This window comes from Halichoerus grypus, chromosome 5 (genome assembly GCF_964656455.1).
Source record: "Halichoerus grypus chromosome 5, mHalGry1.hap1.1, whole genome shotgun sequence".
In the NCBI taxonomy this organism is placed as follows: domain Eukaryota; kingdom Metazoa; phylum Chordata; class Mammalia; order Carnivora; family Phocidae; genus Halichoerus; species Halichoerus grypus.
The window spans coordinates 120,771,439-120,798,416 of NC_135716.1; the positions used below are offsets into that span (position 1 = coordinate 120,771,439).

At 33.5% G+C, this 26,978-nt stretch overlaps 1 protein-coding gene across 23 annotated transcripts in view; it reads right to left on the minus strand.

The window, feature by feature from the left end:
* The window catches only part of ADGRL2 (adhesion G protein-coupled receptor L2), a 609,197-nt gene that overhangs the window by 18,795 nt on the left and 563,424 nt on the right, over positions 1-26,978 (minus strand). For 13 of the 23 annotated variants that reach the window (XM_036076672.2, XM_078072838.1, XM_078072840.1 and 10 more), the window contains 11 exons: positions 23,247-23,540; positions 22,612-22,715; positions 21,547-21,732; positions 20,673-20,711; positions 17,625-17,808; positions 8,058-8,183; positions 7,580-7,785; positions 6,306-6,479; positions 4,925-5,134; positions 3,766-3,986; positions 2,379-2,445 (listed from right to left, as the gene is read on the minus strand). In XM_036076672.2, coding sequence (XP_035932565.1) covers positions 2,379-2,445; positions 3,766-3,986; positions 4,925-5,134; positions 6,306-6,479; positions 7,580-7,785; positions 8,058-8,183; positions 17,625-17,808; positions 20,673-20,711; positions 21,547-21,732; positions 22,612-22,715; positions 23,247-23,540 — 1,811 coding nt within the window. The remainder of the gene's footprint in view (positions 1-2,378; positions 2,446-3,765; positions 3,987-4,924; positions 5,135-6,305; positions 6,480-7,579; positions 7,786-8,057; positions 8,184-17,624; positions 17,809-20,672; positions 20,712-21,546; positions 21,733-22,611; positions 22,716-23,246; positions 23,541-26,978) is intronic. The other 10 variants (XM_078072839.1, XM_078072841.1, XM_078072843.1 and 7 more) reach the window with 3 other exon arrangements.

Genomic DNA, 26,978 nt, shown 5'->3' on the forward strand with positions numbered 1-26,978 from the left:
TAATGAGTACTTTTTGTTGTAAGAGTACTCCTTAAAAGGGAGTACTATATTATATAGTATATATAATATATATATACACATAAATAACTTTTATATAAATAAATATAAATATATTTATAAAATAATTATATTATTATATATTAATATATTTTTATAATAAGTATAAATAAAATACTTATATAAACAAATTAATATATAAATATAACTTATATTACTAAGATTTGTGTTTGAATTGACTTTTAGATATCCTTTCTCATTGGAAGGATGTATGTGGTATAAATATATTAACATTCAACAAATATGCTGAACAATCATATTAGATCTCAATTTAGGTTATGCACAATGTTTTACACCTCTATACCACTCTCTGACTCTCTGTGTTGGGAGAATTAGAGGGCAAAGCAGTTGCAGGAGAATTACTCCTAGGATCTGTACTGTCAAAACAGCTACCGGCTGGTTTTTTTGTGTTTTGTTTTTTTAAAGATATTATTTATTTATTTGACAGAGAGAGACACAGCAAGAGAAGGAACACAAGCAGGGGGCGTGGGAGAGGGAGAAGCAGGCTTCCCGCTGAGCAGGGGGCCTGATGCGGGGCTTGATCCCAGGACCCTGGGACCATGACCTGAGTCGAAGGCAGACACTTAAAGACTGAGCCACCCAGGCGCCCCAACCTGCTGGGTTTCTTTGTTGTTTTTTAAGTTGGGAACACTGTTCCCCAAAGCCCTTCACATTTCAACCTAAATGATTTGGTACAGGATAGCAATGATGACAAGACTAATAAATAATGGTAGGCCCACACTGTAAATGGGCAATATAATAAAATGTCCTTCACCTCTTTTCTTACTAGAAGCTGAATATATGTGAACATTAAAGTCTTTCGGCCAAGTGAAAAAAATTTTAATACTCTAAAGTCAGTATTTATTTTTAGATGGAAATAAAACTAGTACAAAAGAAGTTACCACGATACTTCTATAGACTAGGTATCTCTAAAATGGTCTTTACAATTTTCAAAGTTACCAATACGTTTAGCCAAGGGCTCGGGGAAAAAAAGAGAAGCCTGTGTCTTTAAGGATCATGCCACTTCAAATCAGCTGCTTACCATTTAATTTGAGAATGGCTTAGGCTATGTTAAATTAAATAAACCAAGAACAAAAACTAGCGCAACCATCTGGATTGAGTAATTCTGATGAGAAATTAGCTTTTCTAGGAACACTTGAGAATGTTTTACTGGCTTGATTCATACAAGCATTCACCTCAAATTTTCATTTTGCTTTGTGTAAGTGTATAATTCATTTTAAGGACAAAAGTACATACATTTGAAATGGTTTTAAATTTCCTTGAACTACTAACATATTTTCCTCAATTTTATGAAACACTAGTTAACTATAGAAATATCCTAATAAGCTCATGTGTATCACTTCTTTTAAAGAAAAAAATCCTTAAAATAGGTATTTAAAAGATATATGCAATATTTAAACTTGCTTATGTTTCCTTTTCAATCTTATAATGGTCAATAGCATCTATCTGTAACAACAGAATGCTAAAACTCAGTGAAAATTGTAAATCCCGAAATCCAAATATTTTAGCTACATCCTTTTATTTCAACTATATTTCAAATATTTGACTAATGGTAATGTAAGCAGTTAAAAAAAAACAACTTATGTCACTATATTTAACTTGCATCAAATTTATTTTAAAAAAGTTTCTTGAAGACCAGTATTTTCACTTGGCATTTTAAAGTCTTAGAAAAGTAATTTTATTTCTAATGAGTTTAAAATTGATTTAATGCTTATTAATCTAAGCTTAAAAAAATTTTTTTCCCCTAAAAAGAATTTAGGGTGTGGGCATTTATTTAAAAGTACTAAATTACTACGTGGAAATTAATATTATAAATATCAAGCTAATGTTATTTCAATTCCACAAAACAGTCATTTAATTTACAAATGCCACATAGCTTGGTAAAGGGCTAATAGTACAGATTTTGAAGACATACTTCCTGAACTACAACTCTTGGTAAAAAACTCCACTACCCAAACACAAAATACACTATACATTTCAGTTATTCCTAATTATTAAACTAAGCCCAAATCATGCAATATATTTTTTTAGATTATGACATGACATTGTAGCAAACTAAATTAGATAAGAAAAAGTACTTTTTAGAGGAAAGAGGATTTTCGAAATAGTACTAATTAGCAAGTACATAAACTCTCAATAATGGTATAACATTTAAGGTATACTACGTAGTTTTATCCTGTAGGCTAGACACATTTATAAATCCTTGGATGCGTAAATTAAAAATAAAACCAATTATCTTTGTTTCCGTCGCACCGCAGAAGCAGCAAGCTAAAAACGAAGGGAAAGCAGCACCTGCTTACCAGAATAATGAAGGTAACTGGTCCAATGAAACTCCATATAAAATAGTTATCAACATGCAGCCAGCAACTATGACGAAAAGAAGAGCATGCATTAAAGTTTCAGTGGATCCTCAACATTACAAAAAATATAGAATTTAAAAAATCTAACAAAACTATCTTTACATTTGCCTTTGAAATTCCATTTACCAGGGGTAAGAACAATTTTAATGATTCTGAGTGGGCTGTGATGTAAAGAGTAGTAATTTCTTTACTTCCGCCTACTGTTTTTCATTACAGGTTTTAAATTTGGTAAAGGCATACGTTATTATGCTCGTATGGGATAAACAACCCCACCACACCCAATCCCTAAATCTTAAGACCTATGATTTTACTAAGAAAAACCTGAAACTCAATATTCCAAATTGTCTCATCATTTTAAAGTTCTTATCTTCAAAATTTGCCTTTCAGATCTGTATCTGAGCTACAGTGTTCAACCCTATGGAACATAACAGACAAACAAAATGTTCAGCTGTTATGCTTGCTTCAAAACAGTACAGCATAAATACAATACCTCAACTGGGAATGGATGAATACGAGATAAAAAAAAAAATCAAAGCATTGCACTCATAGTATTAGAGTAAATGATGCATAAACTTATTAAGACAGATTTTACTTAGTGGTTCATTTTTCATATAACACTGACTCCCCAATGAATTTCTTTTATTTGTCTTTCATCATCTGTTTAGTCAAAAAGCTTTCTTTAGTCCAAGGAATCTTTATATAACTAATTTTATCAAAGGCAAATATAAACAGAATTTGTAGGCAAATTCATGCTCCTAGCAAATAAAATCCTCAGAAATATGGCTATGTCTACCTTCTGTCATTTTCCATAAATATCTATATTTTTTATAAATGAAAGACAGTGCCTTATTTTAATCCTTTCAAACTGCCTGATAAAATATTATCAAAGTAGAACATATGGGATGGAATGTGCTACTGTCACAATTTAGAATGAGAGTTAGCTAGAGGGTCAGATGCACAAAGAGAGCTAATGAAGCATTAGGTTAAAACTGAGTGGTTAAACCTGTCAGATGCTTTAAGTTCAGAAGAATTTTTACTTAATATCTTTCTAAGGCCAAAAAGTTATTTACTTTTTCAATTTGTTTCAGGTCAATCTTTTGTGTTAAAAAGAAAGTCCATAATTTAGAGTCTGCCTCGCCAGAGTACAAATCCCCTGAACCTAGAAAATTACAAAAGACTTGATTGTAATTTGTGCACGGCATGCCCATTCTCTTACCAATAAAGCTTTCAGATGCTATTTTAGTCTGTCAGGGACCCTCACTGACAGCTAACAGGCTTTAAAAAATTATTCACTTGAAAAACACTCAGGTCGCTTGCAATTACTTACGCTTTTTCTGTTCCATAGCTCTTATAGTCAACAGCAGCTGAAACTCCAACCACGGTGGCAGGAAACAAGTAACCAGCAACATAATAATATTTCTTCCTTGAATATTCACTTTCAAACACTTCAACCAACATCAGGTAGAGCTGTACGCCTTCTAGGCACATCCAAGCAAAAGCGGCCAAAAAGAAAAAGTGTAAAAGTCCTGCAAATATTGGACAAGCAATCTAGAAAGGAAAAGAACAAGAAGCACAAAAGAGAACACATGAATACAAGCAGACCACCCCAAAATGAGACCGTATTCACTGACAGTGCTCATGATTGTCTTTAAAATACATTATTTAAACTGTTTCTTAAAAAAATTTTTTTTAACAAATGGAAATGAGTTCTAAACATTGACAAATTTGAAGAGTTTAATGCTTATAGAGTATAATGGCAGGTGTGCTAGAAATTTCTTCACCATAAGACACAACTACTTTTAGTGAAATTAAGTGTAAATAAAAAAACATATATTAATTTCTCATCTAGAATTATCCACTATTAAATCTGAACATTCTACTTACAGATTATTTGCTCCATTGTCTTTAGAACAATTGTTTCCAAATATATTATTTTTATTTTTTCAGTAACAGAATTTAAAAATTCACTTTAATGACGAATACCCTGGATCTAATTCCTAGCATTCTTTTCCTGTCATATGCAGAGCATTCTTAAATTCATCCCAGTGCAGATGAATACAGGGTAAAGCACTAACTACTTATTAAGTACTATTTCTGACACTGAGACCTCATGATGATGAAAAAATTGCTCAGAAGATGAAGAAATGATCACTGGTCAGAATCACTATGTAAGCAAAATGAAAACTGTAAAAATAGGATCTTTTCATTTCAGTGTCTCTGGCACTCTTCTATTCAAATTACATGTCTTAATAACAACCCAGAAAAATGCAAATGCACCTTTGTACAAGAAATGAGTTAACTCATAATAATAATAATACCTAACAATTGTGCTGTCTTTTAACTTATTACAAATTATCCTCCAATATCGCCATTGTCAACTTTATTAAGTTATAAGGTCAAATATCAATATGAGCATCATGTGTGGAGTCACACCTGTTATAATAATTTTCAGAGATCCAAGGACAATAAGCTGAAGGGGTGCTTACCATGTATTTCGTCTTGTCAATGCCTATTAGGAAAATAAATTCCGCAATGAAAAGGTTGATACAAAGGTTCTTGTGAATAGTATTGCGGTCACTTTGCAGACCACGGAAAAAGCAGAAGGTGAAGATGCATATAGCCAGGCAAACAAGGGAAATGACAATTCCCACCCAGGTGATGACTGTAAGGAGTAATTCGTGAACTCCATCTTTGTACTGAAAATAAAAATAGTATGAGGAACATTAGTATTCTTGCATTGTATCAACTAAAGGTAAGATAGCTTTCACATGTGGTAGCTCATCTTTTAATACCAAACTCTATGAATATTCTTAAGTGTTCAAACAGGGCTCAAAACTAAAAAAAAAAAAAACCTGATCTATGTAACAGAGTTCAATCTTATCTTATATCCAAAGAATGACCTAAGAAAGTGGAAGATTTTATCTAGAAAATAATGCAAGAATCCAATTATTTCAAAATAACGGCTGAAATAATTACCTACATAAGCAAATATTTATATAATAGAATAAAGGATACTCAGTTATGATTAAAATAATTGATATCTTAATGACTCCTGGCTAACAAAAAAATTTTAAGTTTTCATTTTCCCCTTGAGTTTTGATATTTATTTAAATACTAAGCGTCAAATACACAATAGATCTGCGAGTTTTCATGCTCTATTTCTTTTTTTTTTTTTTAAGATTTTATTTATTTATTTGACAGAGACAGAGACAGTGAGAGCAGGAACACAAGTAGGGGAAGTGGAGAGGAAGAAGCAGGCCTCCTGCTGAGCAGGGAGCCCGATGCGGGGCTCGATCCCAGGACCTTGGGATCATGACCTGAGCTGAAAGCAGACGTTTAACGACTAAGCCACCCAGGCGCCCTTCATGCTCTATTTCTTAAAATATTTTTATCTTCTGGCTATCATTCCCTTAATCACAGAAAGGAATATGAAGAAACATTCCAGAGCTATCCTGACCTTTCAAAATCTGCAGTTTTGCACAGTGTGCAAAGTTGTGAGGAAAACTTAAAACAAAAGCTGTAAAACAAGATTCAAACATTCAAGAGGGTGTGTTAAACTTTAGAGCCCTCAGTCTTTTGTAGGACCTACTGCTGTTCATTTTTTAAATCCTGGACTGCCTCTGCCAAACACCTGCCCAAAGGAGAAAAACTTAGAACGAGTCTGTGAAACACATGATTTTGAGATGTAACAATAAATACAGTGCCAAGACTTCCTAAAATATATGGACAGTGTAGAAACAATTAGAAATCCACACTACTTTGTTTGCTTTTTAGTTACGATAAGCACCTAAAGAAGGGACTATTATACAAGCTGTTTTGAATCTCTGAGGTTTTTCTCTGCTACTAATTAGAAGTGCAAATACTTACTGCAATTTCCCTGTGGGCCATGAGAATTGCAAAATTGGTTAGGTGGCTGCATGCACACGTTGTACGAGTTTTATTAGTGTCAACCAGCTTGCAGCCCTGGGTAGACCAATATCCCATCATAGTTCTTTCTGAGTAGTTCCAGAAGGAGCAGTTTGCATTGAAATAATTGTCAGGCTGGGAAATAAAATGACAAGATAAAATTAGGGTTTTACACTCTAAGATGGCAACAGCAATTGTTTAATATGTGTAAAAGGTAATTTAGATTAAACTTTGCATGTTTCGGACTATAAAGTTTTTCATCAGCAAAACTGTAGACTATGTTATACAAGGCAGATATCTAACTTAAAAGGGATTTTATAGTCTGAAACACTCTAAAGTGTACTCCAAATTATGAAAGACCCATTTTACACAATTACAATTTCCGTCTTATGATTTTACATACTGATGGTACATTGGAATCATTTTTTTTTCTTTTCTGACAAAATTAGACCCATGAATTTGTTCTGAGAAAATTCTATAAGGACCAAGTGTTTTAAAATCGATTTGGGGCCCATTTTTATTCTAAGTGACTGACATGTTAGCAACATCAAGGTTCTTAAGAGAGTGAACCAACTGCAGCAGATGTAAGAGAATGACTGCACAAATTTATTTTTCTTTGCCAATTCTGGAGATCCACTTGGCTATCTGTGGGCACTTATTCACTCTGCTTGTAACGGAAAGCCAAGATTCTGCAGACAACCTTCCAACACAGTGTAATGATTTAACTCCCAACTTCATTCTAAGGCACGGCAGAGGAATCACATCTCTTTAAGCCTAGATTTTTAAAAACCCAATGCTTGATAACAATTGTGTCACATATGATCAGTAAAATAAAAAAGAACAAACACAAAAACAAAAGGTGTGCCACACCAAAAAGGCAGAGTCCTAACAGTTAATACTCGGCTATCCTGCTGTTAAGGTAAGAGTTAATTTTCATTCTAAAACAAATTACAGTCATTTACATTTTCCTGTTGATTACTGAATTAGCTTTCATTAAGAATACACTTAAGTTCTAATAATCACTGAACCAGGCTCATTTAATTTTATGTTCACAGACTTAAATAAACTTATGTCTCTGACCTAGTCCAACATTTGAAATTCAAATGGAAAGGTCTTTTCTTTCCTCTCTGCCATCTCCCCATTCCCTCTCTCCCCATCCCCAGCACGTCAAGTTTTGCTTTCCTTCCTCACTGGTTTTATAGCCTTCCACTACTTCATTAGCATATATAACTTACATCAATGTGTGGCAGGGTAAAAAGAACAGGATCTGTCAAGTAGACTCGGCTGGATTCTTTATTGATCGAAACTGAAATGACGTGGGAATTCACTGCAATGGTGCTATTCCGACCAATAAAGTCAGCACCCAGTTTTATGGTTGCATTTTCTGTACTAAGAAACTGTCCCAAACTCCGGTAAATGATAAACACCAACTTTGCAAGCCCTAGGAAAGTAAAAACAGTCACATGCCTTTACAGGAAATATGCTTATGAATAAAATAAGATACATTCAAATAAGAATAAAAGGGAAAAAATCCTTATGGACTTTATTTAGATTAAGTTTCTTGGGAAAGAGTAAATAAAGCATTATTTTAAATCTGCTTTTAAATGATAAGCAGCATTGTTATATTAGGAGTCAAATATCAGCATTTTAGGATTAATAGATTTAAATGAACAAAAAACCTGTCAATTTTTAAAAGACTTTGCTCCATCTTACCATTCCTGCTGTTCTGTTTGACAGTATTTGCAGAGAGTTGGATTGAGCTGCCTGCTCCTTTGATGCCCAGAGGAAATTTAAAGTCTTGGACCTGTCCTTCTGTACTGAGTACTGCAACTTCCAGAACTGAAGGAGGCAAAGAATAAAGTGGGAGGAAAAAAGAGCATTCTTTAAACTACAAAGAGGCAAATGATAATTGCATGAAAACCACTGCTTCTTTTTTTCTACTTAGAAAACCTTACTGTTACATTTCAACAAAATCATAAACAAACTAAATTAGGAGGTCTTAAACCTTGACTATTCTAAAAAATTTCATATAATAATTTTAACACTTTTTCATAGTTTTGTATCTTTTGTCATCAACTAATTCCAGACATTTACCCTACGAATATGAAAGTGTATGAGCTGAAAGCGCACAACTTTCAAAGTTTCATTTATATCTTTATATCATTAAAATAAACATATTTCAAAAGGAATTTTTTAGCTTTTTACATTAAATAACTCTTCAATGAATATTCCTTGACAATGGCAAAACGAAATATGAAGTATAAATTTGAGTGCCTTTATTGCATGTATACATTTATTTCTTTGTATATGATACATTTTAACAGATAATGAGATTGCATAATGCAGCTCAATTTTTTGCAATACTTGATTTTCTCTAATTTCTCAACACGGTGAGACCAGCACAGCATATTTATGAGAAAATGTTTGGCATTATGTTCCCATTAATTCTCACTAGTAACTATAAATGCTTATATATTTAAGTTGGGCAAAACAGGCCCTGTGTGCCAAATCTGGCCTGCCACCTTTTTTCGTAAATGAAGTTTAATTAAAATACATCCATGTATGCTCATTCACATATTGTCTATGGCTGCCTGGGTGCTATAATGTCAGTTAAGTATTTGCAACTTAGACCATGTGGTATAATTGCCTAAAATATATACTATTTAGGCCTTAATGGTAAAAGTTTACCAACCACTATACTTTATTCCAAAGTTCAAAAATCATGGAAAGGCAAACAGGTTGACCTATAACACTAAGAACATTTACCTAATCAACAAGACCAATGTTGTTAAACTTTTTTTCAAATATATATATATATTTAATGGTCATCAACATAAACATGTCTATTGTAATTCCAGTAAAGAGTATAATACTTTACATCACTATTCATCAATACTCATTTAAGTTTTAAAAAGAATGGAAAAGTATTATTGTTTCTACTAAAGTCAGCTATTTTATATTAGTAATTAGAAAATGTCATTTTGTTGATGAAATTAGAGGAATTATATACAAAATTCATTAGTTTCATATGTTAGGATTTCTAAAAGTAACAAATACTTTTTAAATAATTCAATACATACAGTTCATACATTTTTCTCTAAATTTCACTCTACTGGTATATATTTTTGTATAGCTGTTTCTATACCTAGACAAATATGTGTATATGTGTTTGTACATACACACACACACACATGAGATGAATTCATCCGCCCTCTTTCTTATTACAAATATGGACTTATACCATTATAGTAACTTTTGGATAATAATTTATTCTTTTAAATCTTTTACAAATTTGTTCTGTAAAGTACATGTAGATTTAGTTGTAAATATGAAATCATAACATTCGAAGATTTTTTATAAGCTATCGGACCACATGTCAAGCACCTGAAATGCAAGTTTATAATGAGAGTCATATAAATCTTAGAATTCTGTAAGCTGCAAAAGCTGGTTAAAATGTTTATGTTATTGGTCTATGCTTTGAAAGATTAAGCAGGTGGGTAGGTAGGTGATCTCCTCTTCCATGTGTGTGGGAAGGAGGAAAAGTGGGGGAAGAAAAGAGAAAAATATACATCTAATGAATGCCTCACTCTTACACTGAAAGGGACTCTCAATTATTAACTTTCTTTTATTTTCCCCAATAATTAACTTTTCTTAAAGCAAGACGGAAGACAGGGTGAAAGACTGAAATCTTTTGAGTTTTCATGAAAAGTTCCAAATATAGACATACATGTACAAAGAGTTAATTTCTTTTTAAAGATTTTATTTATTTATTTGAGAGAGAGAGGGAGAGGGAGAAGCAGACTCTCTGCTGAGCAGGAAGCCCAATCTGGGATTTGATCCCAGGACCCTGAGATCATGTCCTGAGCCGAAGGCAGACGCTTAACGGACTGAGCCATGCAGGCTCAAAGAGTTAATTTCATTCAACAAATATTTACTTATCAAACTTTAATTTCATTCAATGTATATTTACATAAGCTTAAAAATTACATCCATAGTAAAAAAAATTAATTTGAATTTTAACAGGATCATTAATACAGATCTTTGTAGAGAATCAATAATCAACTTTATATTAATCAATCAATAAATTTATATCAATAAGTAAATTTAAAAACAGACAAAAGGGAAAACTTCCAAGAAACAAAAAACTGACAAAAGTAAATTAAAAACCCTAATAGTTTATGACCACTAGAGAAAATAAACTGATAGCTAAATATATAGTGAATCTTAAAAAACTGCTCTAGAATAGAGAAAGAATGCTTTTCAACTCATTTCATAAGACTTGCAAAATTCTGATGAATGAAACAGCACAAGGAAAGAAATTATAGGATATTCTCTTATTAAAAGGATGCAAAAATATTTAATAAATTATATGTACACTTTTTAATATCCTGAACAAACTGAGTTTAACTCAAAAGGACATTAGAAAATATATTAATATAATTCACCAAATTAAGAAATTAAAAACAAAATAATTATTAACCAAAAGAATTCAACAAACTTCAAAACCCATTCAATTAAAAAAAAAAAAAAACTTTACAAAATAATAAAAGAAAAGAAAAAAATCCTTGCCCAGGTAAAGGTTTTGTTATCAAATAAAGTTTATCTATTCAAACCTACAGGCAAACAATGGTGAAAAACTCAAGAAATATTCTTTCTAAAGTCAGGATGATTCCTATTAGGGGTTTTATTTATTAGCATCGTATTAAAAGACCTTGCAGTAATTCAAGAAAAAAGGTGTATGGGCACCTGGGTGGCTCAGTCAGTTAAGTGTCTGCCTTCAGCTCAGGTGATGATCTCTGGGCCCTGGGGATGGAGCCCTCCCTCTCCCTCTGCCCCTCCCCCGTCACTGCTCATGCTTTTGCTAATTCTCTCTCTCAAATAAATAAAATCTTTAAAAAAAAGAAAATAAAAAAGGCGTAAAGACTGAAGAAAAAAGCAAACTTATTATTTACAGAAGATATAATTAACTACATAGTAATTCTGAGAGAGCATCTATATATGATTGGAAGTAAAAGAATTTAACAAGGGTGCAATCAGCAAAATCAACTGTGATCCTATACACCAAGCAACAAACAATTAGAATATGTAATTTAAAAAAAAAGATACTTTACAATAAAAACAAATATTGCAAGTTATCTAAGAATAAACCTGATTTTTAAAAGTGCAAGATATTAATGGGAAAAATACAGAACTTTATTAGAAGACCTAACAACAAATGGAGAATTATACAAGATCTTATTTGGGAGACTTCAACAGCTAAATAAATCTGTGAAATTTCTTTCAAAATCAATCTACAAACTCAGCCTAATTCTTCTTTTATAATATTTTATTTTTTATTTTTTCAATTTTTTATTTAAATTCCAGTTAGTTAACATACAGTGTAATATTGGTTTCAGGAGTAGAATTTAGTGATTTATCACTTACATACAACACCCAGTGCACATCACAAGTGTCCTCTTTAATGTCCATTATCCATATTTAACCCATCTCCCCCCACCCACGTCCCCTTCAGCAATGCTCAGTTTGTTCTCTATACTTAAGAGTCTCTTATGGTGTGTTACCCTCTCTTCAACCTAATTCTAATAAAAATTCCAGCAAGACTTTTTGGGGAAAAAAAAAAGATTTTTGAGTTTGTGGAACTTGGCAACTGACTTTAAAATTCATACAGAAAAGACAGGCCAAAAGCAGCTAAGGCAATTCCTCCAGCAGCAGAAATGAAAGAACTCACCAGATAATAATATTATCAAAACAAAAACAAAAGGAGCAATGCATAACACATTTCTAACATGTATAGAAACTAAAGAGATATGCTTACAAACCACTGGGGAAAGGAATGAATTATGAACTAAAAGTACTGAAACAACGTATTATCAAAACAAAAACAAAAACAAAAACAAAAAAAAAAACCCAGAAAACAAAAACCAAATTAGTTTCTTCCTTCATACCACAAACAAAAATCATTTCCAGGTAGATTAAAACATAATTATAAAAAGGCAAAGTTTTATCATTTCTAAAGGATTATATAAGATCATTTATAAAGTTACAGGTATAACTGTAGAGAAAATTTTCTTGAGGACATCAAAAAGGAAAGTATTTCTTAAATAAGATACCAAAAGCACCTACCCTAAGAGAATAGATTGATAAATTTGACTTCATTATTCTGTAAAACAAAAGATACCATAAACAAAGTAAAAAAAAGAAGGCATGCACAGAATAAACGTTTTCAAACTATATAGTCTACAAAGAATTAGTGTCCAGAATGCATTAGCTACAGAGAAACAGATGCATAGGTAAAAGTCGTGGAGAATAAACTCACAGGAGAGAAATCTAAAATACCCAATAAAGGCATTAAGTAATCTGAGAACTGTAAATTAAAACAATAATGTGATCAATTCAACCCATTAGAACGATAACATATATGTCAATAACAAAGTGTTATTTAGCAAAGAGATTGATGGGGAGAGAACAGTGGTATTAACAGGTGAGAATGTAAATTGGTAAACAATATTAGAAAGCAACTTGGCAGTATTTAATGAAGTTGAAGGTGGGCATGCTCCATCATTCAAAAATTCTATTTCTAGATGTGTGTATCCATATATGTCTAGAAAGGCATATACATATGAGAACAAAGACATACAAAAACCTTCACTGTTTTCCCTATTATTAGCGAAAAAGCATAAGCCACTAAAAAACCTATCATTGGCATAGTTAAATAATTGTGATGTATCTTAGATCAAATGAAAGAATGAACTAGAGATGCACATATTAACATGCATAAGTATAAAAATATAATGGCTAGGGACAATTATACAACTACATCTGTAGTGTGAAATCATTAATGTTAAGAACACAAAAAGCAATTGTTAAATGTACATAGTTGTAGAGCAAAATTAGGAAAAAAAAAAAAAGCTTCCTAAGGAAAGGTTACACCCTTCTTGATCTGATCAAGTAGGAGGGGATCCAGAGGACTCAGACATTATCGATAACTATTTATTTCCCCCCAAATGTGAAGCAAATAAGGTACAATACTAAGATGTGGCTCAGTTGGGTGACTGGAATACAGATTATTTATGATACTCTCTGTACCTATATATTCTGTATGCTTGAAATAATATATGCCTTGTACAACAGATTTCCTGACACTGAATACACTTCATTCATAGGAAAGCCTCCCTCACAACCAATGCTGTAGATAGTATTTTAATATATTTTTCTGTCCTTGTATTTTTCAAATTCATTACCGAGTAGTGGCTGCAATGAGAGGAGAGAGGAAGAAAAGAGAACATATAGGAAAAATTATGACCTCTGCCAGAAGATCCACAACATTCTAGGTAGGCTCCATCAGCCTGAATCCAAGGTACAAACAATATGGAGCTGACTAAAGATGACAGGTCCCACAGCCAAAGCCGAGCCTCAATGGTGACGTGGCTTGAAGGAGTGTAAGCCTTTGCTGTTGTGAGCGGCTGTGACTTTGGGGTTTTTGTTACCACAATATAACTAAGTCTAAATTGACAATCATGTTGGCTGCTAAGCCCACTGGGAAAATAAATGATAGAGAATTTTATAATGGATGGATTAGGCTGACAACACCTAAACCACCTAATCAATCATAAGGTCACAAAGAAAGACAACCTAACATGTGCCTCTTTTGCAGGATGCATTGGAAAGTTCTTGGAGAAAACAAATGAAGAAACAAACTTAAACCTGACCTGATCAAGCTCTAGATCAAATTACAGTATATATCAATCATGTAAAATGATATAGCGGGGATGAAAACAGCCAAATCCAGAATGTGGGAAATTTCATAGTACAAATCATCTGCTCAATTTCTTTAAAAAAAGGAAAACGTTTTTTAAAAAAAGATGTGGAGAGAAATGACTTAAGCAACGTATCAAATGTACCACACGGACTTGTCTGTATCCTGGTCAAAGCAAATTAAGTATTAACAAATTTACAAAAATGAAGTAAATTTAAACATACTTTTGTTATCTTTTGAACCTATTTTTGTTAATTTTTAAAAGTATGAAAATGACGTGGTTTTTTTTAAAGCACAGGATGCATAGTAAGGTATTTACAGTAATAATACCATGTTAAAATTTGCTTTAAAATATAATGGTGAGAGGAATGAGTGAAATAGGATTAACTAGACATTGTTGAAGGTGGGTAATTTTTTAGCAACATGAAAAACTTCTGCTCCTCTTAAGATGTCATTAAGAAAATAAAAAGAAACTTCACGTGCCGAGGGAAAATATTCACAGTACATATATCCAGCAAGACTTATATAAGGAATATATTAAGAATCTCATTATTAAGAAGAAAAACAGCCCTATTAGAAATGGGCAAAATATATGGACACTTCACAAAAAGATACATGAATGGCCCATAAGCACGTAAGAGTTGAATAGTTATCAGCAATAAGCAACTTAGCAATTCTATAAATGCAAAATAGAACCAGGATGAAATGACATTACAAACCACTCAAATGGCTAAAATTAAAAGGACTGACCATCCTAAATGTTAGTGAGGATGTGGAGTAACTGGAAGTCTCACAGCAGTTAGGAGTATGAAATGGTACAACCACTTGGGAAAATGGCAGCATTACAAATAACATTGAAAAAGTGGAAATGATGTAAGCGCCTAATAGAGTGAAAACACAAATAGTGGTGTTTCCTTATAATGGAATACTACTCAGCAACAAAAAGGATTGAACTACAGATGCTCCTACCAACACAGATGAATCTCAAAAACATTATTCTGTGTAAAAATGCACGATCAAAAGGAGTACATATTGTATGATACCATTCACCTAAAGGTCCAGAGAAGGCAAAATTAAATTACAGTGACAGAAAACAGATCAGTGGTCACCTGGGGCTGGGGGTATGAGGAGATCTACAGCAAGAGAATAAAGGGCTCCTCTGGGGTGACAGAATGTTGGCCATGCTGTTGGTCACATAGTGTGCATTTTTCATCAACTGCACACTTAACGACAACTGCTTGTATTGTATATAGATTATATCTCCAAGTTGACTTGAAAAAGCTATAATCAGATATATTTATAACAGATATAATTGTACCATTTTTATGAGGTCATGTATTATAAGGGTAAATCACACAATGAATTAAACTAGGGATTCAGGGAGAAATCACTAAGCAGTAAATCAAATTGTCTTAATAACCTAAGATATTGTAGCCATGCCCTAAATTTAGATAAGAGCTTCAGGAAAGTGAGGAGATAAAGGAGTAATAGGCTATTTTAGTCCTCATGTCTAAAAAAAAAACAAGTTCTAGGAAAAAAGGTAAATGCTTTCCTCATACTAAATCATGGATGATATTTGCCACAAAACTGTATTTTAGAAACAAACAAAACAAAGACATAACTATGCTAGAAAATGTAAAATGACTTTCGTACTGATAATTCTTGGGTAATCTACATGCATATGGTAAGTTCAGGGCATTATTTTTGAGAAGTCAGTAAAATGTGTACTACATTCTATAAGAATCTTTACTCACAATGTTCTTTTTAAAAATTTTAAAGACTCTTTTAGTTTTTTAAGTAATCTCTACACCCAATGTGGGGCTCAAACTCACAACCCCGAGATCAAGAGTAACATGCTCTACTGACTGACCTAGCCAGGTGCCGCATCTTTTTTTGTTAAAATTTTTAAAAAAATCAGTGTGAAGATTGATCCTTTAGAATTCTGAAAAACAGGTTTTAGAAAAAATGTATTCCTGGACATTTACATTTTCAGACTGTCTCAAACTGGTGTAGAAATATCTCAGATATCTAATAATAGTGTGTCCTGTATATGTGAAGCTGATGGGGGCACAGCATGTCACCCTGGCCCATCAAATATTCTTGCACACTTTGAGAGGACGTAGGAGGGAAATATTAGGTGTTTTTTTAAAAATAGCCATTGGAAGATTTTGAAAACAAATGTAGGCCAAAACATGCCACTTCAGATAATACTTTCTATGATTCATCCTCTAAGATGATCAAGTTTATACTCTTTTATCCTTACAGGTATATCGCTGGGAAAATTTGAGAAGAACTGCTCAATGTACATCCTAGGAATTTTATGAGACCAGCAAATAAATTAACCAAATATAATGAAAGCTTTAGACAGAAACAGGGAGCTTTATTCATTTTGTATTACTACTAAAGCTATGGTAGAGCATCATTTTCCCTATGACTGGTATCCCAGATCATAGCCAGCCAAATTATGTATCTTGACTTCATTTAATTTGAAGTTATTGAGTTATTTATCATCCCCAAAACTCACAGTACATAAAAACATGATTTTAATAGTTTTTTTCTTTCTAAAAATTCAGTTATTTAAAATAAACTTAAGGTTTTGAATTTAAATTCAGTTATCATAATCTGATTCTATACATCTTTATTTTCTGCATTTTAAAATACAAAGTCCCATGATTTAGGCAGGCACAATCAGGCAATGAGATACGGTATCTCACAGAGCAATACCTCATTCAGTATCTGTTGTGCCAGTGCACTCTTTTGGTGGGAAGAGTCGTCTGTGTTCCCTTCTGGCTTTTCTTTTCTTTACATTAATGCTTGGGAAACTTTTTTACTTTACTAAAAGATATTATAAATCTCATTTGAGTTCAACCTCTCTGAATAACCAACAATTCTAAATCAGTCAAGCCTAAATGAATATAATTGTACTGTACTTACTGTATTTTTTTCAAATATCATCAAAACTGAATTCCTCTCATGGCCAGCATTTAAATTCTAAATTTAAATGCTTCAAAACTATCTGCAGCTATTTTGCAATCTATGAAGCATGTATAGTCTGCATTATGGGAGATGTAGTTCGCTGACCACATTTTCACCTGAAGGCAGTTGTGTTTAGTATAAACATTTGGCTCAAATTCTGTGTGCCTAAAATATTTGACTGGGAGAACACATTCCAGAAAGTAATTTAAATTCATTAGGAACATATTATATAAAATGGAAAAGCATTTGCTACAGTTCCATAGCAAGCACTTTCATTACTTACGCAATCCATATTCTGGCATTTAAGTACTCTAAGTTTCTTTCATTTAATGATTTTTCAGTTGGGGGAAAAAAACCTACATAAAACCAACTTTTAAAAGATATAGACAGATTTCAGCTTTTGCATTAATTTTATGAAGTGGGATCAATAATAATTTGACAAAAGAGAAGTTTGGCCTTGGGAAAGAACAGATTCAGAAGGGAAGCACCATTCTCTTACGCATGTATCTTCTAAATCAAAATTAACCCTGACAAATGTATTCACTTACCAATATTTTCTGTAGGCATTGAGACCCTGGTTGGTTCTACAAGATTGTCAGCCAGGACAAAAGCTCCTTCTTCCAATGTATCAAGTAACATTGTTGCCGTATGAGCCTGTTCAGAAGAATTCATGTGTTTCCATGATTCCAAAGCTTCAGGTCTCAGAAGATTGTCCACTGTGTCCACAATTGCCTGCATCCATTAGAAAACTACCATTAGTTTCGACTGCTTTAGTACCAAGCTGATTTTCAATCACTGACTAGTGACAATTGTAATATTTATCTGTCACGATGATTTACTCTTATTTCAAGATGGAAGAACACTTGAACACCTATACCTGGCCAACTAGGAACATATCTTACCATCTCAAAATAAAACTAACTGCAGATTAGCAGACTGCTATTTGATTATAAAGGGTAAATGTGAAAAGATGGCTTGTTGATACTTACCTAACAATATCTCGATTGTCAAAGAGGCACAACCAATGTCAGCTCTTACCCTGAGGTATTACTGGTACATGCACGGTCGCTCCTATTTATAACCTCAAGGTTTAAATGTTCTAAATAGAAAACACTGATGTCTCTGGAATAGCCTGATACCTATGCTTGAAAGTTACACCATACTGTTTTTTGGAACCTGAACTAAAATAATAACCAGAATTATGCCTTATAACATTGTCTACTTATGACCATTGGGAAAAAACCAAGTTGATTTCAAAGTTTTTATATTATCTGTGAATATTTCACTCTCCTAATTCCCTGTCCAGCTAGAAAACACTTGAGAGTATACCTTAGTTCATAAACAATGATCTGTTTTTAAAAGAATCAAGAGATCGAAACATTTAAAGCCTATACCAATAATTTAATGAAAATAATTTAATGAAAGATTTTAATGAATTTAAAAAAAGTAGAATAAAGTCTTCATAAACATCCAAGTTGTACATGTTCATATTTGTAGGTTTAGTTTATTACCATGCAAAATAACATTAAATAAAAAATAAAACCCAGTCAGTTAAGCAATTGAAGGCAGGCTTTTGTACTGATACTATAGTTATTCATGGACTATGCCTTGCATAGCTGAAATCACTAAGTTTATTTACTCTATCCCATTTACCTAGTTATAATATGTCATTAAGACCATATATAAATTGTTTTGATCTATTGGTAATCACTGAGGGAAAATAACATACATTGTGCAAAGAACAACAACAAAAATTACTAGTTTGAGGTATGATATTGAAGTAAGCAGAGGGAAAAGTTGTTTGAAGCTACTGTCAGAGTTAAGATTAATTATCTTAATCCATCTTAATATCCTCGTTCTGTCTGCCTTGTGAGCCACCACGACCTTCCTGGCAGGTCGAAGATACTTCCAAGTGGCGTTAAAGGCTTTTTTGTCTCTCTAATGGGAGATAGAATAGTCAAAATGTTCACGGTGATACTGATGCAGCCATTAACTAGAGTGGAACAGAAATTGGTCTGCCGAGGCCAGATTCATTAGTCACCAAGAAATACAGACTGGAGTCTCTAATCTAAGTTACAAATGAATCCTCTGTCACAAAGTGGGAATTCGCTTCATTTGCATAGTGTAAGTCAGCTTCTGATTTGTAATTTAAGGAGTTTTATTAGTCTTATCTCAGCAGAGAAGCTCATTTGAGAGATACTGAAAATGACACTGGTCAGAAATTAAGGTCATGCTGAAACTTACTACATATACACATAACTCGCTGATGACATGCTTTTTATTAATTTGAAACACTCCTTATTTATTATCATTTGTACTTTTCTAGTGGAATCAAAAATGATCATTAGCCTAATCATATTCCTTAAGTAGTCTCTCCCTGCCAAAGAAAAAAAGCTATTCTTTTCCCACTGAGCTATATGTCCTGGGCAACATACCAATTATTACATTTCACACATTAACTAATACCTTAAAGGTGAACTGAAAATTTCAATATGACAAATTCTATACACTCCAGCAGTTATTTCTTTGCCCTCATTAAACAGGCTAAAAAGAACATTCAGAATATTACTACTTAAAAACAGAATTTCCCACCACCTTTTCTTGTAAAGTTCTCAGGTCCAACAATGTCTATTACAAACTAGTGACAGGCCGTTCTTTTTTTTTTTTCCTAGAGCTTGCCAACCAAAACTGGTGGTTATGGCTTTTGAATAACCTCTACTCTACAAAACTACAAGCTTCTTTTGTTTTGTTGTCATATGTATACAGGTAAGTTCTTTAAGGCTGGATTTACTAAGGATATGGTCCTCAGATGAGAACGATTAGAAAATAACTATCCCCCCAAAAGAAACGTCTAAAATTCACATAATAAAACAAAACGCAAGCTGGTAATATTATTCTGATCTATCCCACAGAACTAGCATGGCATAGTCCACTGTTGGCCTCAGCATGTTTCCTATCACTTGGATATACCAGGGAGAAAAACCGGCCGGAGTGAACGAGGATTCTGAGCCCAGCAGTGGCTTTCTGTTTCTATTAGCCTGATGAAAACCAACATAGAACATATATTGATAACACTGTCACATTATTTATATTTCATTTCTAGTAACCCATCCCCACATCAACCTGATTCTAAAATGACTCCTAAAAATTTCAGGACAAAGCCTATTTTATTTAAGAGTACACCACAGAGATAAGAGAGCAGTGACTTTTTCATGCACATACATTATGACTATGCAGTCTTTGATATGATAAACTGCCAAGAATATATCATAGCTGTTTCACTCAAGTTGCTTTTTAATCCACAGAGATGACAACAGGAAACAGAGAGACTACATGATTACTTTCCAATTCAGAGGATATTTCATTAAAATTCTTGTATGTTTGGATGAATGGAAAAAGAGCAAAAATTATAAAGGTAAATTATTTGCTTATTCTGAGAGTAATATACCTGAGAAGAGCCAACATTTGTACAGCTGATATGGGGCACATTACATAACTATCAAAGACTGAAACACATTGGATCATGCAGCAAGATGATAAAGCGTGGCAGGTAGCTGAAGAAGGGAGAAAGCAGGGTGACAGCACAGGAGAGATACCTTAAGGTAAGCCCTGCATGTCTTCTCTCGTTTTTGGAGCTTTTTAGTAAAAGAAAAGAAAATCAGAGGTTAGATTTTATCTGTTGAAAGTGAGGACAAAAGAAATCCTCAAAACTTAGGCTGGCATTCCTGATTTCAAAGTTTATTATGCATGGTAGTCCTCTGGATTTTTATGAGTTTATACCGATTGCCAAAACTGCATGTTTATAGTTCATAGCTGCATTTTATTAAGTGTACTAATCCAAAGTATCACAATAAAACCAGAGATAAAATATGTGGTTAAAAGAAACAAAAATGTCTATTTTTTTAACCCTATAACACTGTATTAGCCATGGATTTTGGCTTAATATGAATCTCCTATGCTTATTTTATAGTATGGTTAAAATAACTACCGAATTTTTGTCATATTAGGAAAAATTAATAGCACTAACACACTATCCTCCTAGAGAGGGAAACTTGCCCTTCTCCCAAAACCTGCAATTGAAAGCAGTATTACAGTGGCTGACATTCCCCTATGCGTCGCAATTTTAGTGGAAACATAAGAGTTGCATGTATTAGTGTACAGATTATATGAGATGTATAACACATAATCTCTCCAAGTGCAGATAATGCATTCTTCAGTGGGAGTACTGAACACAATCAGGCAATGTCTGCCACCAACTAAAATCTCCCTCAGAGATTTTAATTTTTTTTTTTTTTTTTGTCATGTTGTTCCTTTCTCAGCTGTTAATTCTTTCTTGGGAAATTTGACCAAATTAGAAATGTTGTTTCTGAGTATATGTCAAGGGGGCCAGAGGTTTGGCAGTCCATTGCTAGAGGAATCAAGAGCTGCCATACAAAATGTCTGATTAAATAACAGGAAATTCCTACCTACCTTGTTATAACTCCGTCCAGCGGAATCCTTTTCACTAGGTTTCAGTTCCTGCAGCTGTGCATCAAGAATGTCCACCAACTGCTCCATCAATCTCACTGAAGAACTCACATCCCCAGCAAACACCGGCCCTTTGGTATGTTTAGCCAGTTCGTTGGCAAGACTAGCAGCATTTTCTCCACTTCTGATCTGAAATGACAATTTATATTATCTCAGTATGATTTCTTGCCCTGTTTGCGGCTTCTTGTTCTTTTCCTGAGTATCTTTGTTGTGGTGAGAGAAACATTTGCAAATATGTCAAAATCTGCAACTAATTGAGACCAATAACTTTCTCCTCATTTCAGATGATTAAAGGTTCTTAGATTCTCAGCACACAAAAGAAATTCTTAACCAGACATTTAAAAGAAAAGAAGAAAACCAGAAATCCTTTTTAAAGTTTTTCAGATAGCTTTCTCATTTCACTGCCACCATTTGAAACTGCTCTTTAAAAATCTTATTTATTTTTTCCAGTGATCCAGAAATTTAAATCAGAATGTAATCAGTACGATACTGGGAGTTATTATCTACTGCTTGCTTGCATTTCAGAAAGGTAGATGACGAAGGAGAAACTAAAATGTCACTGCATTGCATTGTAATATTAAAGTTACTAATGCCTTTTAAAGTCGTTTTTACTTATTCTATCATAATCATCTGTGATATAAACATCTGCTTGCATTCTGTGGATTCAGTTTCAAACTTAATGGTATTTGATTTATTAGGCCGATGGACCATTTGTCTTACAAACATCAAAAGAAACAGAACAAACTGAATATGAATGAAATTTAAAAAAAAAAGAAAGAAATTAAGCAACTATCTACTCATTAAAAAGCTTAACATAGAAAACAGCATGCCCCAAAACATATGAAACTTTGAATAAATAGTTTACAGACAAAACTATGCATAATTTTTTACTTTTACACTGAACAAAGAGCGATGAAGCCGGTTTTAACATACAAAGCTGAATTATTTATGTTAGACGTTAAAGCCCTTAATCACCAATGTGTATCATATTAAAAGGTTCCAACCAACCTTCTGAGCCAGCTGATTTACCCAGTGTGAGGTACAGTTGCTAAGATCAGGGCCCTTAGGGTTCCATGTTCCAGTGGAAACCATGCAGAGATAGGAGGCAGTTCCTACAACAGAAATTGAAACCATTTTTCTGCATGCATTCGGGAAATCAGCTACGATGATACTACACTGCATGTTAAATTTTGAATAAACGCTAATGGAAGTGGTTGACAATAACTGACAAAGAGTAGGGTATAATGCAGATTATAAACAGTAAATATAAAGTCAGCATAGAAATATCAGACGTTTACAGCAAACAAACAAAAAGCCCTTGATTTTCTTGGGACTCATCCAAAACGGTACTTGTAATGAGAAAGGCAGCTGTAAGGAAGCCTCACTGGAGTCCATGGGCAAAAAATGTCAGGCTTGACCTAGGTCTTTAAGAGGGAGAGGTACTTCAGGGCCTGACCTTAAATAACTTTCACCGTTTATGAGCCTTTAAGTTATCTACCAATGCTCTATTACCAAAGTTAACAAAAACAGTAACAAAATTAGCTATCGTAAATGTCTCTCTTTCCTCGAAGTCACTTCAGTGTAATTCAGAACCTATTCACACAAAATGTAAAAATGTACGTTTGGCATTTTACAAGAACTACCTCTTGTTCCCTTGGGACATGGTCGTTCAACCATCATTCCCCTTTGTGTCTGAGGCCACTTTATCCCCCTCGCGTCTAAGGCTTCGCAGAATCTCTCTGGCAGGGGAAAAATATTTGTTACAGGAGGAACTTTGGTTGTAGAAACTGCTGGAGGTGGTTTTGCCCCTTTGCTTCCTTCCTGTGACCCAGCTACAGTTGTGCTCATGGGGCCTTTCTGTGAAGTAGTGCTTGTGGTTGATCCTGTGGTTCTGAACAGCTCAGCTGAAGAAGTTATTGTCACAGCTGTGGTAGGCACTACGGAGAAAAGATGAGTATATTAATCTCAAACACACACTTGCACTCACATACAGGCACACACGTGAATATGTATAGGCACACACACAACCCAAAACCCCTCCCCATCCAACTACCCCCAAACCAGCAACATGAGAATTAGTGAGAACACCAGTAAGGTTGGAGAAAGAATAAATCCCTTCATTTGTTCCAATATATTCATATTGTTGGCTAAGTAAGGGAAGTTTAGGCTTTACTATAGAGTTTTCTGTATGACTCTCATTGTCTTAAGTCTACATCTCAATGACATACTTGATAATACAGCTTAAGTATATTTCATCATTTATCATCCAACAGAAACCGAAGGACAGTTTTAAATAGTTTCAGTGTCTATACCCAGTATATGTTACTATGAAACAACACAGAAAAATTCTTTTTTAATATAAGTTCATACCCTGTAAATAATCATATTCAAAGCATCAATAAAAATCTGACAATTACATATAGTTAGGACAATAGAAAATTTAAAGTCACCCACTCTACATCTTGCAGGAAAATAAATACTGTGACATCCTTCCACCCAGCAGCCATTCTTGCTTGAGAGATTTTTGAGCATGCCTGATTAGATCCAAACAGAAGATAAGCTCGGCATGCTTGTGCTGTGTTAGTAAGAAAACATCTGAGGCTTCGTTAGGCATATTTACATTTGAAAATGTAGTAGAAAAAGCAACTAGTTCTGGTCAGAGGATTATAATGCAAGATAACAGGTTAGATCAAATCAGGCCTAATTTGAAACCAACCTTACAAACCATACCGACGGTTTATAGAGAGCGTAAAACGAACTACCGTTACACATTTGAAATTGTTTTCAAAAAATTTCCAGCATTACTTTCAAACTGTTTAATCTACTAGGTTAAAAAAAAATAATGTAGGGGCGCCTGGGTGGCTCAGTCGTTAAACGTCTGCCTTGGGCTCAGGTCATGATCCCAGGGTCCTGGGATCGAGCCCCGCATCGGGCTCCCTGCTCCGCAGGAGGCCTGCTTCTCCCTCTCCCACTCCCCCTGCTTGTGTTCCCTCTCTCGCTGTGTCTCTCTCTGTCAAATAAATAAATAAAATCTTTAAAAAAATAAAAAATAAAAAAAATAAAAAAAAATAAAAAAAAATAAAAAAAAATAATGTAGCTTAATGTTTCCTTCATTAATTGCCATTTAATTAGTTTAAACAACCAAAATTCTGTCAGTAAAACTTCAATGCTATCATTTAAAATCTACTAGGTGATCACACTAAAGTTTTATCAACATTTATAGAAAACTGGCTGTTGAAACCTTCTATCTGTGATGCTTTAAATTTAAACTAATAGAGTACAGCAAATTAAAAAAAACTATTTTTTCAAGTAGTCTGATAAAAACATTACCTTTTTTTATGCTTTCTCTATAATGTAAGAAACAAACCAGAACATTAAAACTTAGAAAACAAGTTCATGTTATCACTAATATGTTTATCATTTTAAGTTCTGGTCCATAAGTAGTTGTTTATATAATGCTATCACTATTGACAGAGTATCCTAAGTCCATCACAAAAAGTAGTGTATGCACATGTTTCTAGTTCTTTAGGAGTGAGAAACTTCTTCTGGTCAATAAATGCATACCATACTCTTTCTACACCTTTTTCCCTTCTATCTCAAGAGAAATTTCTTAATCATGTGTTTTATTTCCAGGGCATAATTTATTGACCATATGAGAGATGCTGTGCACATTAGTCAAACATCATGCCTAGCCAGCTGCTGCAGAAACCTATTCAAACCTGTCTACCTTTCTCTGTAAAGCACTTGCCTGACATCTTGTTAAACCTCTGTAATTTTCTTTTGATTACAATGCAGCCAGGCTTTCAGGGCTTTCTCAATTAACATTTGTCAAAAGCATCACACTCTTTTTACAGAAGTGTCAAATGACTGCCTCTGAATCAAATCTTAGAGAGTAGTGGGGAATTGGAGTAAAAACGAAAAGGACAGAGCAACATGGTTTAGAGTCACACCATCTTATTTATCTCTCGACACTGCACTAATTAGTATGTATTTAGCCACTGAAATAGGTCTTAACAATACTACAATTAGTGATCTGTTAGCTAAGCATCAGGAAAGATTCATAATAACTGAGTCATGGTAGGTAATAAAATGACCTCTAGCATATGCACAAAATTTCTTGCAACATGCTATAGCCTGTTTGCTTGTGTTTTTGATAGTAAATTTCACACATTTTTCACCTTTTGTTCATCAAAAGTTTAAAGGGAATCGATCTTCTTCAAAGATAAATCAATGAAATATTGGGACATCATGAAAAACATGAAAGTAAACTTGTAAGTGGCAAAATTAAAACCTTTTGAAAGACAATCAGAATTTCTGGAATTTTGCAAAGCTGAAGTTTAGCAACTTTACAGAAGGCATGTTTTTCTAACGATGAAGCCATAAACACAGAGGCTGTTTCTCAAAATTAACATTTCTTCCATAAGTGAAGACAGGTCCCAACAGGGCATCTGATAATGATAAAAGGCTACACTTATTCAGCATTTATGTACCAGATGCTATGCTAATCACCATTCATGGATCATCGGATCATCTTATTTAATCTTTACCACAACCCCAGGAAGTAGGCACTATGATTATCTTCCTTTTACAGATGAGAAAATTGAGCCATGGAGAAGGTTAGGCAATTTATTCAAGGTCACCTGGCCATACTCTTGAATGTTATGATCTTACTTTTCTAGGCACAAGATTTTCATAGACTCTGGAAAAGTATGGCATCCCACAAAGCAATGTGCCCTTATTTAGGAGCCTTTAACTTTAACTGATTCCTCTCTGTGTAAATCTCTAAAACAAGAAAAGGTATGGGAAGATAACATAAAATACTAGAGCAACAGATGATAAAAAGTTTCATAATGTAACTTATGTGGCAAAAGATTCAAAACTCAAGACTATCCTATAAATGGTACTAGAAAACATGGCAATTCACAACAGAATTGTATCTCAAATCTAAACCTTATTTTACAAAGTTCTGTCCCAGAGTTATCAGAGTGTCGTATCAAGCATCCAGATTAAGTGACTTAGCATTCTGCCTACCTTTGACATTTGAGTATAGAGACCCCAAAACAGCACTAATAAAATGCTAATAAACATATTTAAGAACTACCCTTGAAAATTTCAACAAACACATATAGAATGCTTCAATTTACTATGGTAGTGCTTACTAACAATAGAATCCATTTATGCTAAGGGTAGTACTTCCCTCACCCAGGTCCAAGAACTCACTCATTGTTCACTGAATGAACTCTAGTTACAAAGAGTCTGTAGCCCGGGAAGGCAAAAATATGTATTCATTAAATTTACCTTTATTCAACATCTAAAAATAATGATTATCTTTTATTAAGCAATCGTTATACGTGGAAAGATGTTTCAAGAAATGT